The sequence below is a fragment of the Diachasma alloeum genome, unplaced genomic scaffold (genome assembly GCF_001412515.2).
Source record: "Diachasma alloeum isolate Michigan unplaced genomic scaffold, Dall2.0 Dall_scaffold_00176, whole genome shotgun sequence".
Lineage (NCBI taxonomy): Eukaryota > Metazoa > Arthropoda > Insecta > Hymenoptera > Braconidae > Diachasma > Diachasma alloeum.
The window spans coordinates 3,205,370-3,217,817 of NW_021680342.1; the positions used below are offsets into that span (position 1 = coordinate 3,205,370).

Genomic DNA, 12,448 nt, shown 5'->3' on the forward strand with positions numbered 1-12,448 from the left:
CTCTATGAAAAAGGTAATTACGAAAATTTCGTTATCTCCCTTAGATTCGGAGATATTCCTCGAAAACACAGCTTAGAGATAAATTGACTTGAACCGTTTTACTTCAGTAGCTTCGTTACTGAATTTTCTTTTCCAGTGTTTGGAAATTCTCATTGGCAAGATAATCTCAGGTCCGAACTCGTCGAACACGTAGACCAATTAATAATTAATCATTAATAAATTAGGTATTTCTTCCCTTCATTCGGTGTCACTGGCATCCTCGACCTTCTTCCTTGCCTTTTCCAGTATTTGCTTTAGTTCACAGGTCCTTGCCGTGTGGTACTAAACCGAAAATATTTGTGTAATGTTACGCAATTGTTTTATTTTAAGTGTACGGGCTGATTTCTGTTGTGCACATACCCCTGATGCATTACGAGACAGTGTTATTTGGCTGTCCAAACGTTTACCGTCGACAGGACCACAATATTGCTCCAACTGTCGTCTGGTGAGACTGAATAAATCGGCACCTGTCATCCCTTTAAATTGCCTACAAATTCTGTACAACAGAAGATCTAATTCAGTAGCGAAGTGGTAAGGCGTGAGTTTTTGAGTTGAGTTCAGTTGAGTTTTTGAGGAATATTTCCAAATCTAAGGGAGATACTGAAATTTTCGTAATTATATTTGTTGTAGATCTTAATCGGCTCTACAAAAAAGGTAATAACAAAAATTTTGCTATCTCCCTTAGATTCCGAGATATTCATTGAAAACTGGTCAATAGTCAAAATTAACTTGTACCGTTTTACCACTTCGCTACTGAATTATATCAAAATTCGTGCATTAGGGGAGAGCGGGGCAATATGGACAAACTGGAGTCTAAACTGAGCCCAATTGATAAATTTATTCCTGAGTTATTCTGTAGAATAAGAGGAAATTCTGTAGAAAATATCTTAATAGAATAAGTTATATAGAAAAATTGAATTCTTATTGACTTTTTCTACTGAATATTTTCTATTGAACATTTCAATAGAATCGGCCAAAAACTAATAGAACAGTTCAATAGAAATTCAATAGAATTTTCTAACCAATTCGATAGGTTTTTCTATTAAATTTTCTCGTCCGTGATGAAATTCAAATTCAAGGTTTGATCGCAAATCCGATTAACGTATTGGCGAAACTGTCAATTTCTTTTTTATAATAATTGAGATGATTGCATACTTCTCGGAAAAGCTTTTCATGGCCAACCACTCTTGCACTTCCCGCGGTGTTGAGTGTTGGTCGACGTAAATCTCTGGTGTCTTCACAATATCAACGTTTTTCTTTCTATCCCGAAACATTGTGAGAACACACTTCAGTTCTTCTTGCATTTGTATCTGCGAAGCTCCTAAATATTCAACAGAGTCATCGATCATTGATAATTTATTCACTCTCATAAAATCTCATTCTCAAATGTTTCAACGCAGAAAGTTTAAGATTTCGTAATCATCAACGTGTTTAAGTATTTTTTTTTACTGCGGCAATCAACTCACCATCGTTCATTGATTTATTACTTCTCAGCGTTCCAGTTCTACTCGAATTCGATGAAGTACTTTCCGATGGTGTTGGAAGAGGCGGGGGCGGGGGTGGCGGAGCCACGGCATGACCACTAATTGAAGAATGCGCAATTCTTTGGTCTGCATTTGAGTTATGTAATTTTCCCGTATTTTTCAACCCCGAGCTGTTTGATTCCTCTGATTGCACTGGTCGTGAAGTGAGGATCGAAGTGCTTCGTGATCCTGTGGGTTCCACTGGACTAGAGGATATGACATTTCCATGCAGTTCAGAAATTTCAGATTCACCTTCGTTCACTGAAAAGTATTAGACCATTCTTATTTAGTGGGTTTAACGTTTCTCATTGGACTGTTACATAAAATTTGTTCATGATGAAATACGAAAATTGGGCGAAAAATAGACACGTATTTTTCTATTTTAAAAAATCATGAAAACTGAGGAATTACAGCCAATTAAAAAGACGTCTGCGTCGTGGCATCACTTATTAATTTTAATTTATTCATCGAAATGAAAAAAATGTGTCTGATATTTCCCATCCACTTCCCGTACCCAGCAGTAAAAAAAATCCCATGCAATATCCCAATCACAAATTTCGTCATAACTTACCCTGAATTTGAAATAAGCAATGAACGACAGAGTTTTCAGACTTGTCACGTGAAACGAAACGACTGTTGTATTTGCAAGCAACACGAAACCAGGAACAAAACAGAAGGAAAAATAAGAAGTGAAAATGAAAACAGTATGTTGATGATACTTAATGAATCTGAAACTGAAGATGCCAATTAACACGATATCCGACAGAGATAACCAGGACAAAAAGCATGTTCTCATCCATTCTTCAAATGGTGTATATATTTTATTAATAAAAAAGATTTACATAAATTACAATTAATAACTGACAAGTGATTCCTAACGATCAGCTGACAACTAACAATGTAGAAAATATTATGTATAGCGATGTGATTCTTAAAAGTATTGTCTTCAAACATTACATACAATCCCAGGGGCCTTTGTCTCAGATACATCTGAAATACTTCTCCTTGTTCCACACCTCAAATTTCAACGAATCAACGATTTTCACCATTCAATCGAGGAAGACAAGAGTCAGTATATGCATTACCCACCTTTACGTACAAAAACAAACACGAACTGGCGAGCATTCAACAAAAACATAACAAATACATAACTAGCACAATTTTCTTGCATCAAATGTAGAATATTATAAACAATTTACCAATGTTATTTAAAGATATCTTCATCATTCAGTGGAAACACTATTCAATCCTTCAAAATATACCTAATAGAAATCTTTGTTCTCCCTCAATGGATTCCGAAGATGTGAATAAAACTTTCTCATCAAATTTTTTATGCGGAAGACTTCATAAAGGTATATTCGTTACAATGACGATAAATCGTTAAGACTAAAATTTGGTTAGTTGATAAATACCGGGCTTACTGCACTATTTTTAATAGTAACATGTTCACTGGTGTTTACAAATTTGCAAGATTGCAAAAAAATCTAGAGGGGGTCACATCGATATTTACTATCTGTGAAAAAACTAATGTAAGAAAAAATATATTATATAATTGCCTCGTTGATTGCTCCATTATAATTCGTTTCTAACTGGAAAATAACGACTGCTTGTTTGGTTGCATACTTTTCAAATGAGTAATTCGAAAAAAAAAATCGATGGTAAAGCTTCAGTCTGAACGATATCTTATGTACACGGGTAAGATTGCAAGAGGTCGGGACGATGTATTATTGGATATTGAAAATTCATTGACTGAATGAAGTTTTATTTAGAAATATCGAAATTCACCTTTCTTGCCGAGACGCTCTTTGCGTACCCAGTCAGCTGGCGCAGGGGGTGGAATCGCGTGCGATCGATGGGTTGCTTCTGGACCGGGACTAGTGCTTGTTCCTTCAATTTCAGAATCCTGAAATAATGAATACTCGGTGGAGATTTGGGTCTCACAGTGCACACGTTGAAAGGAAAATAAAATTTTAACAGTTTAAAAAAAAACGTTTGAATGAATGAATTACGAGGGGAATTCAATCTGATGCAGAAAATCTGGAAAACTTTGAGAATCACATCCTCATTATTATGAAGATGAATTTGAGAATTGAGAATTGAGAATTGAATTGGTTTTTAATTGCATCAAACATTTTTCAAATTGAGAAAACGTTTCAAATGTTCATTTATAAAATATGTAAAATATATAAAGTATGAGACAAGAATTGATTGAAGTTAAACAATGATAGAATGACAAAAAAAATGGGATAAAGCCCAAACACCCAATATACAGACGACTGTTCGAAATGTTCAATGAAAATATTCTACAGAAAAACTCAAAAGAATTCAATTTTTCTCTGCAACTTATTCAATTGACTTTTTCTGCTGAACATTTCAATAGAATCGGCCGAAAACTAATAGAAAGTCCAACAGACATCCGATAGAATTTTCTAACGAATTCCCTCGGTTTTTCTCTTAAATTTTTCGTGCGTGCAGATGCATTTCTCACATTACAATCAAAAATAAATATTAGTGTCATTTTTAAAAATTGAAATTACCAATAAAATTCCTATGATCTCATTTATAAGCTCCTCAAAAAACTTGCACCCCCCTATCATTGGTCTTGCGCCCACTAAAGCTTACCTCATAATTGTACCCATGCTGTTGCCTCTGATATCTCGAAGAATAAAGAGGATTATTGAAGACATCATCAGAAGGATGTGACGGATTATGTGGTGTAACAATGGTATGGGGCACATGGGCAACTTGACCCCGAGAATTCCTCGCCTTCCACCACTTCCTGCTGTCATCAAGAATCTCCAGATACTCGCCCCTGACAACCGTCAGCTCCTTATCATTGTTAGCCGTTCTGGGATAAGTGACTTGAACGATTTTAGCATTGCGCGTTATGAGATCGTCCAGCCAGGCCTCCTGGGCCCTGTCAATGCCAGAGGCAGTTCTCGGATTGCGTTCGATCGAATCCACCGAAATGTCACTGTGCGCTCGTGTCTGATCCCCTCTGTCCCTCTCCTCTCGAGTGTACAATTCCGATCCAGGCACATAATTTCTCTCCCTCTCGAAGTAATCGTTATTGCCACGCTCCTCGCGACTCTCATACTCCAAGTAATCACTGCTGTAGTGCGACTCCTCGACATCCCGATGACCGTAGTAATTATCCCCCTGCTGTTCGGGTATTTCATCTCGTTTCTGCTTATCGGCGTTCAACAGTGAAGCCAAATGATCGTGATCGCGATCCTCGGGAATCGGATATTCCGGTGACCAGCCGTCCATAAATACCGGATGATAGGGCGGCACATGACCTTTCCACTGATCCCTTGGAATTAACCAGGTGTCACCCAGGGAATGCCAGAGTTCAGTTTCCTTAGATGTAACGCAATTTATCAGAAGATTGACTGCCTCCCGGGTCAGCAGGGGCGATACCACCTTGCTCGGTAAATTTGGATCGTAATTTGTGTCATGGGAGGCATCGACTATCAGCGCCAGAGGGGTGAACAGGAAGTGCACCAGCTCTGGAGCGTTTGGATCGTGAATGTGGGCCTTCAACTTAGCCAGCAAATTAAATGAGAGCTTGAACTTCTGGAAGATGTCGATGAACTCCATCTCGGGGGGTGGCTTGGCACGCATTGTCAGCATACCGTCACCCAGATTACGTTTTTTTGATTTTCGGTTGCGTCTTCGACGCTCCAACTCGCGGGAGGCGGCCGCTGCGTGCTGCAGTCTTGCTATGAATTTTTCGATGTCGTCGAAACAGTGGTTGAGGATCGTTACGTCTCGCTCGTATTTCTCGGAGGATGTCGAGGACACCTCGTCGTTGTTCTCTTCGCGATCAGTGGGACCTGAGGGGAGCGTGTCCGTTGTGATTATGCGTGGAGATTTAGTGGACAACAAAAGGTTATTAATAATGCATAGGGACGAGTGGGGGAACGGCACTGGGGTGGATTTTTTTATCTTGATGATTCGGTAAATTTTTGATGGAATGGGATAATTTTTTAGTATGGCGATGTGCGATCTTCATCATCATTCAGGGGAAACTTTATTCAATATATTCAATATATTCAATACATATATTCAATGAAAAATAGATGAGAAAAATTGTAAATTTTATACCCAAGAATTTCCGTATAAAAATCAAAATCCATTAACTTTTTCTATCAAATATCTATCAAAAAAATACTGCAAAAAGTCTATATATATTCAATACATATATTGAATATATAGACTTTTTGCAGCGTCTTTTTTTGATAGATATTTGATAGAAAAAGTTAATAGATTTGGATTTTTATAGGGAAATTCTTGGGTGTAAAATTTCCAATTTTTCTCATCTATTTTTCATTGGGGCAAAAAACAAAAAAAAGTTTTTAATGGAATTCTGACAGTACTCCAATAGAATCCTTATGCAGTTCCAATAAAAATTCAATAAAATTTCATCACAAAAGTGCTAGGTTTTCCAATGAAATTCTTCCACACGTGATAATCCATTGATATTAAGATTAGCTGATCGTAAACATCAAGGAGACCACTTACTGTTTGCATTGAATGCTGAGACCTGCTCGCGAACACTGACGCCGTTTAACGGTGGCTCTGGCGGGGGTAGTGCTGGAGGCGGTGGTATTTGACCCCTCGGTCCTCGAGGTGAACCGCCGGGAACTAGTTTGCCCAGTTGCAGCATCTTCAGGTCCTCCACGAGATCCTGCGCAGAGACACTCTGACACTGGAATATGTGCATTTCAGCGCGCTGTCCTGAGCCACTGTCGTCGGCCACTGTGAACACTAGGATATTGTTGTACATCTCCATTGGATCTCGCGATGTAAAGGCTGTCGGCTCTTGAATGAGAGCCGCTGGAAATCTCTCCATCACCGCCTGCAAGACATTCATTATTTATCAGTTCTCATTAGTATTGTTATTATTATTTTAGTGGAATGTATGGAAATGTACAATGCAAAACCTATTGGCACATTTGTTAGAAAATTCTATTAGATTTTTATTGGAATTGTATTGTTTTTTTAGTTAAATGTTATGAGAATTACACTGATTTTGATTCTCGAATCCTATAGAAATTATTCTCTTGAGATTTATTTTTTTGTTATTTCTAGTTATAAAACCCGAAGAAAAAAAATTTGGGAAAATTCATTCCCAAGAATTATAGAAAATTGAAAATTTATTGACCTTTTTCTACTGAATATCTCTTGAAATATGTATGCAATAAATGCATCATTAATAATTTAGTAAAATATACAAAACGTTTGACAAAAGTTCTCAGAAATGGAAAATTTTTTCCATTAAATTTTTCATGTACATAGAATAGTTATTTCACACCAAAAAGGCAATAAATGTTGATTTCTCCATAATTATTATCGGAAATAAATTTTCTAATCTTTTTCCCTGAATTTTGCGATGAAAAACAGAAGAATCTATAATTAATGAAATTAATGCCTAAATCGAGAGGCAAATAAAAATCTAATGACTATTTTTCCATCAAATATCCATTCGAAATCCGGAAAATTAATCGATGAAAAAAATAATAGAATTTCCAATAAAAATTCAATTGGTTTTCAGTAATGATGTCAATCATTCTAAAATTACCCCAGTTTCGTTATCCATTATCAACACCCAATTGCGCTCCAGACGAAGCTGCATCTTTTGACTCCATATACCATTGCTCTTTTCAAGCTGGAGGAGTCTTCGCATACCATCGGCTGGATAAACAATGCCAGTCTCCTTGGTTACTGTGAAAGTCGCCAAATGCTCCATCATGTAAGTTGGCTCGGTCCCTGCACCACCTCGGCTGCCGGATGAGTTGGAGGGACCGCTCATGACATCTTTGAATTTCAAGTAATAGCCATAAAGTGTTTATTTACTCCATAAATTCGTCATTCTACTCGATATCGTACCTTTTGCGTATGGAGAAGAGGTGTGGCCACTGTTGTAGTAAGGCATTGTCGTGTAAGCTCCCCGCTGACGTACCTTTTCAAGAAAACAACGAAAAATAATAATCCAACATCATTCAACGATCGTGAACATTAAATCAAGTGCGTGTGCGATGTCGCTTGGACTCTGCATTCACAAATACAAATCTGGAATGTGACCTATACGTATTGTATATCCGGCTGAGCGAGAATGAGCCAAGAAGAGATACGACACATCACCGTAATTGGCGACACGAAAGCTAAACTACCGCTTCGGTGATGAAATGAAATTCCAATTGGCCTAATTCACAACGAGACTGATTGGCTCTTCGATGATATCACGGTGCTGATTTTTCTGGGAACATTTTCATTCAGCAGTCGTCAAATTAACTCCGAAAAAGTCTGAGACTAGAATTCAACGAATGTTTTTCTCAAATTTGATGGAGGTTCTTCCAACTTCAAGTAAATGAATGAACAGGTTTTTTACTGTGATTCCAGTTGTGCACCTTGCTCGGCACAAGGAAGAATCGGTTTCCGCGGAAGACCTCGGTTTTAAATGCCCGCTATTTCTCTTTAATGTAAAATTTGAAAGATGAGGTAATAATGACCGTAGGGTCACAAATTTTGATTTTCAGGATTGTCATCGGGACATGTCACTGATTTCCTGGGACATGTCATGAATTATTGGTGATATTGGACACTGTTAAAATGACCCTGATAATCTGTCATTTTAATCACTGAAGTTTGATGATAGATTCTTAAAAATTAGAGATGGCTCCCTGAATATCAGCCATACTAGTCTGAAAATTAATAAAGTCTCTAAAAATCAAAATCTTTTTTTCTCTGTGATCTTAAATGAATTTTTAAACGTAAAAAATCCATCAGTAATTAGCATTATTTAAATGGCATTTTGCAAAAGATCGTTTTTAAAAATTTCCATTTGATAAATAAAGAATAAAAATTTATTATTTATGAAAAAGGTCTTAAAAAATGACAAATCCTTCAACCACTTCGTGAGTCAAATTTAATTTTTTTACAATAAAAAAAATAATTTGCGCTTAAAAATGAAAAATCAAATATAATTCTTCGCGGTTTAAACAATAAAATCACCGTAAAATATTCAGAAGTCTAGGGTCAAATGAGGCTCAAATGGAAAGTGATGTTCACTTACAAATATTCAAAAGAATTTCAAAGAGGAAAAAAGGCCAAAGTACTTGAATAGCCTCAATACCGCCGATTGTGATGAAGTTGAGTGAAAGTTTGATGATGAAAATTCTCAATGACGAAATTCATGTATTGAACGATGACATCGGAAATATTCTCATCCATACCGGTAATTATGTAAGAAAGAACAAAAGGAGTATTAGGCGTGTAGTCACTTGAAGGAGAGAAGAGTACTAAATGAGTTTGAGCGGGCGATGCCCACGCCGTCAATTGCGTATGAATCGATCCTCAAGATTCAATCTCACGTCAAGACCCGAGAAAAATTGATTATGAAAAAGGCAAGGTTGACGGTATTTCAAAGTCTATGGGTGCGATGAATAGGAGATCTTTACAGGGGGAAGTGGGTGAAATGAACCGTTTCAATAGTCAGTTTGTACCGCGAGATCAGTCGAATTCGAAAAAATTCAAAAAATTTTTTTTTTTAAATTAAAATTAAAAATTTAATTAATTAAATTAATTTTAAATAAATTAATTTAATTTACTTTAATTTCATTTTTTTTTCTAATTTAATTTTTATTAAATTTTAATTCAATTTTTTTTTTATTTTAATTTTTTTTTTATTTCGAAGAAATTTTTTGAAGAATCCTTCAAGTTGAGACCTGATTTATTCGAATCGTAAAATTTGACCAGGAAATATTGATGATTCAAGGGGGAAGATTTCGGAGCACCTTTCCCCATCCTGAATGTCTAATGCAACTCGTCAGTAATTACTGACCCATGACAGCATGCGGGTAATGCCACTCTATTCCTGATACCTAAGGTGAACAGTTTTTATTTCCCTCGTTTTAACATTTCCCCTAAAGTTGATAAGTCACCAAGGTTTCACGTATGAAAAAATTGCATTAGACAAACTTGGCATTTTCATTACGAAATTGTACTTAACAATTTTATTTTAAAGAATTCATTTTTTTTAGTTTCTTTTATTTGTATGGGACCTCTATAAGACTTCTGCTGGAATTTTCCAAGGGAATTCTATTCATTTTTGTTGATTTCTATTTAAAATCTCGCAGCTCTTGCGCACGTTTTTAAAAATGTATATTTGATTAGGAAAAGTGAATTGATTTGTTTCATAGAAATTCTTGTTCATAAATTTTCTGCTTTGTCTTTACTATATTTTGTTGTGTTCCTTATTACAAAAAATTTAAAAAAAATCCACACCTGTTGATCTTTTTTGTTCCGCACCCACTGAAAAATTGTTCGTCAGAACTTTGAGTAGAAATCTTTAAAAAAACATAAAACACCAGTTCCAGTAAAATCAGTAGCAAAGCGTTCAAACATTCCAGTCGCCTCAGCTTTCAGCTGAATTTTCGAGGAATATCTCGGAATCTAAAAAAGATAAAATTTTCGTGATAACTTTTTTGTAGAGAAAATTAAGGGCTACGAAAAAGGTCATAACAAAAAATTTCGTATCTGCCTTAAATTCCGAGATATTCATCGGAAACTGACTTATAGTCAAAACTGACTTGAACCGTTTTACCGCTTCGCTACCGAAATATTAATAGAAATTCAATTGTACTTCAATAAAATCCCTATTGAAAGCATTAGAATTCATATTGATATTTTTTCATAAATGAGTGATGGTAATCACCCACTCATCGTATTCTCATTTCTTCGAATGCAAAAATGGACAAAATATGAGAACATAGATCGAAACGATCACATGCATCGAACACTTCATGGACACGAGGTGCATGTCCCCTATGTCACATTTCCATCGAGGAATTTTACTTTTCCCTTCAGTAAGAATATCTTCCTCCGCAGGTACACCAGCATATACCCCCTAGCCATAATTACAGAAGAATTACACACTCGTAGTTCATTGACCGTTACGCCTATCCGTCCGCACCATTCCACATTTACTCCATAATACTCATAGATGTTTTATTGAATTTTTCGTCACCATATCGGCATTGTATTTGTGTATCCCGAGGCACAATCCCATTAGTTACAACTCACGTCTATTCTTTCCTCTGCATCCCCTTCACTTATACATCAGGAGAGAATGAAATGAACCTTTATCGGTAAGTGCCAGTTACAATCATTCATAATGTGTACGGAGTCTCAATATATTTTGATGCGTGGAATGAGCGTCAGCACATGCGGGCGTTTTTAGGAAAAATCGCCGCACTGAATTGTCAGGATTATTATACTATTACTATACTATCGGAACTCGAATGAAGAATACAACAATTTTAAAGGAAATTAAAATATTTCAGGCGGAAATTTCACGAAAATAGTTTTGGTCGGTTCTATTGAAGAATTCCCCAGCTAGGAAAGAGAAGAAGAAACGAGTGGAAAAAATGAATGGAACGAGTGAGTGGAAAATTCAGAGAATTCATGCCGAGGAATTCCCACAGAAAATGTCTCAATAGAAAAGTTTTATAGAATTCTACAGGTTTTTTTCTATAAAATAGTTTCTATTGGACATTTTCTATAAAAAAACGCGTAGTAAAGCTGCGAAATTCTTCAATAGAACCAGCGAAAATCTAATAGAATTTTCAATAGAAATCCACTAGAATTTTCCATCGAATTCACTAGATTTTTCTATGAAATCTTTTCGACCTCGCCCATGCCCTGCATAATTTAAAAAAATATATACTCGGCAATCACAAGTCGAGGAAGCTAACACAAAAGGCAAAGGTGCTCGTCATCTCTCTCCGTGGAAAGTCACCGTAATAATCCAAATTTCCCCTGCACGTGAATGAAATTCCTCAGGAGAACATTAGAATTGTGAAGATTATTGAGTGCACTGTGCCTCAACCTCGGAAATATATGGAATTGCACCAGGGGACACACCCAGGTCAGAAACCTAAAAAAATGCATGCAAAGTGCAGTGGAATATTGAGACTACTATGTGATGCATGCGTCCTTGAGTCGCACTCTCTGCAGCAGACGAAGAACTGCGGCGTTATCTCTCAGTTATATTGTAAACACCGCAGAATCATCGAATAAATATCGTAGGGCTGTGCACGAGGATTAAATTCCTCAGTCGAGTGATATTCATCATCACATTTTAAAAATCCAGTTTAACGATTTTTGAAGCCTCCATTCCGCTTATCAACTGCACTCTTAAAAATTTCTTGAAATCTCAGTCACAGTTTCATCTGAATTTTCAATGTTGGGAGTTTGAATTCAATTTCAAATGAAAACGTTCACTAAATTTCTCATTCGTCTTGAAAATTCAAGAAAATTGGATTTTTCATGGTAAACAATCATTGATTTTTTATTGAAAGCTTGAATTTTCAAACTCATCGTGAAAAATGAACATCACATGCAATTCAATTTTCAATAGATTTCAAAACTTTCTTGACCCCATTCATCTTTCTGCATTATTGAGATAAAAATTAATGGCACCGAGAAACGTAATGTTTTACTATCCTGGCACCCACGGAAAACAATACGCGCGCCTGTTCTAGTGCAAGAAAATCTGATTGGGAAACTCAATCGTCCGCCACACCCAAAAAAAAAACGAGGCTGAATTCCCTTGGCAGTGAAACGACTGATTGTTTCCTCAATCTTTTAATTACTTTGTTACAACAGGTTGATTGGAAGGAGTCCCCGCAAGACCCAGCATTCAGCATGAGTCAACGTTCAGCAAGAAGAGACAGACTATCGGTTGTAATTGGGATTACGTTACTAACGTTCAGGTGAATGGAGGAGATATAAATGAAAGGTATTCCGAGTGGGACCGTCTCGACTTGGTATGAAGAAGAAATGTGAATATGGGTACAAATATGGTACAGGTGGGGCGGGGG

At 36.5% G+C, this 12,448-nt stretch overlaps 1 protein-coding gene across 1 annotated transcript in view; it reads right to left on the bottom strand.

Annotated features, from left to right (window-relative positions):
* Positions 1 to 52: 52 nt before the first annotated feature.
* Positions 53 to 12,448, bottom strand: part of LOC107035460 (epidermal growth factor receptor kinase substrate 8) — a 14,771-nt gene continuing 2,375 nt past the window's right edge. Inside the window, exons 2-10 of the mRNA XM_015252871.2 lie at positions 7,455 to 7,527; positions 7,147 to 7,382; positions 6,087 to 6,423; positions 4,185 to 5,398; positions 3,348 to 3,465; positions 1,506 to 1,823; positions 1,195 to 1,360; positions 400 to 535; positions 53 to 321 (exon numbers count right to left, since the gene is read on the bottom strand). Of these exons, the coding sequence (XP_015108357.1) occupies positions 238 to 321; positions 400 to 535; positions 1,195 to 1,360; positions 1,506 to 1,823; positions 3,348 to 3,465; positions 4,185 to 5,398; positions 6,087 to 6,423; positions 7,147 to 7,382; positions 7,455 to 7,500 (2,655 nt within the window). The 5' untranslated portion in view covers positions 7,501 to 7,527 and the 3' untranslated portion in view covers positions 53 to 237. The remainder of the gene's footprint in view (positions 322 to 399; positions 536 to 1,194; positions 1,361 to 1,505; positions 1,824 to 3,347; positions 3,466 to 4,184; positions 5,399 to 6,086; positions 6,424 to 7,146; positions 7,383 to 7,454; positions 7,528 to 12,448) is intronic.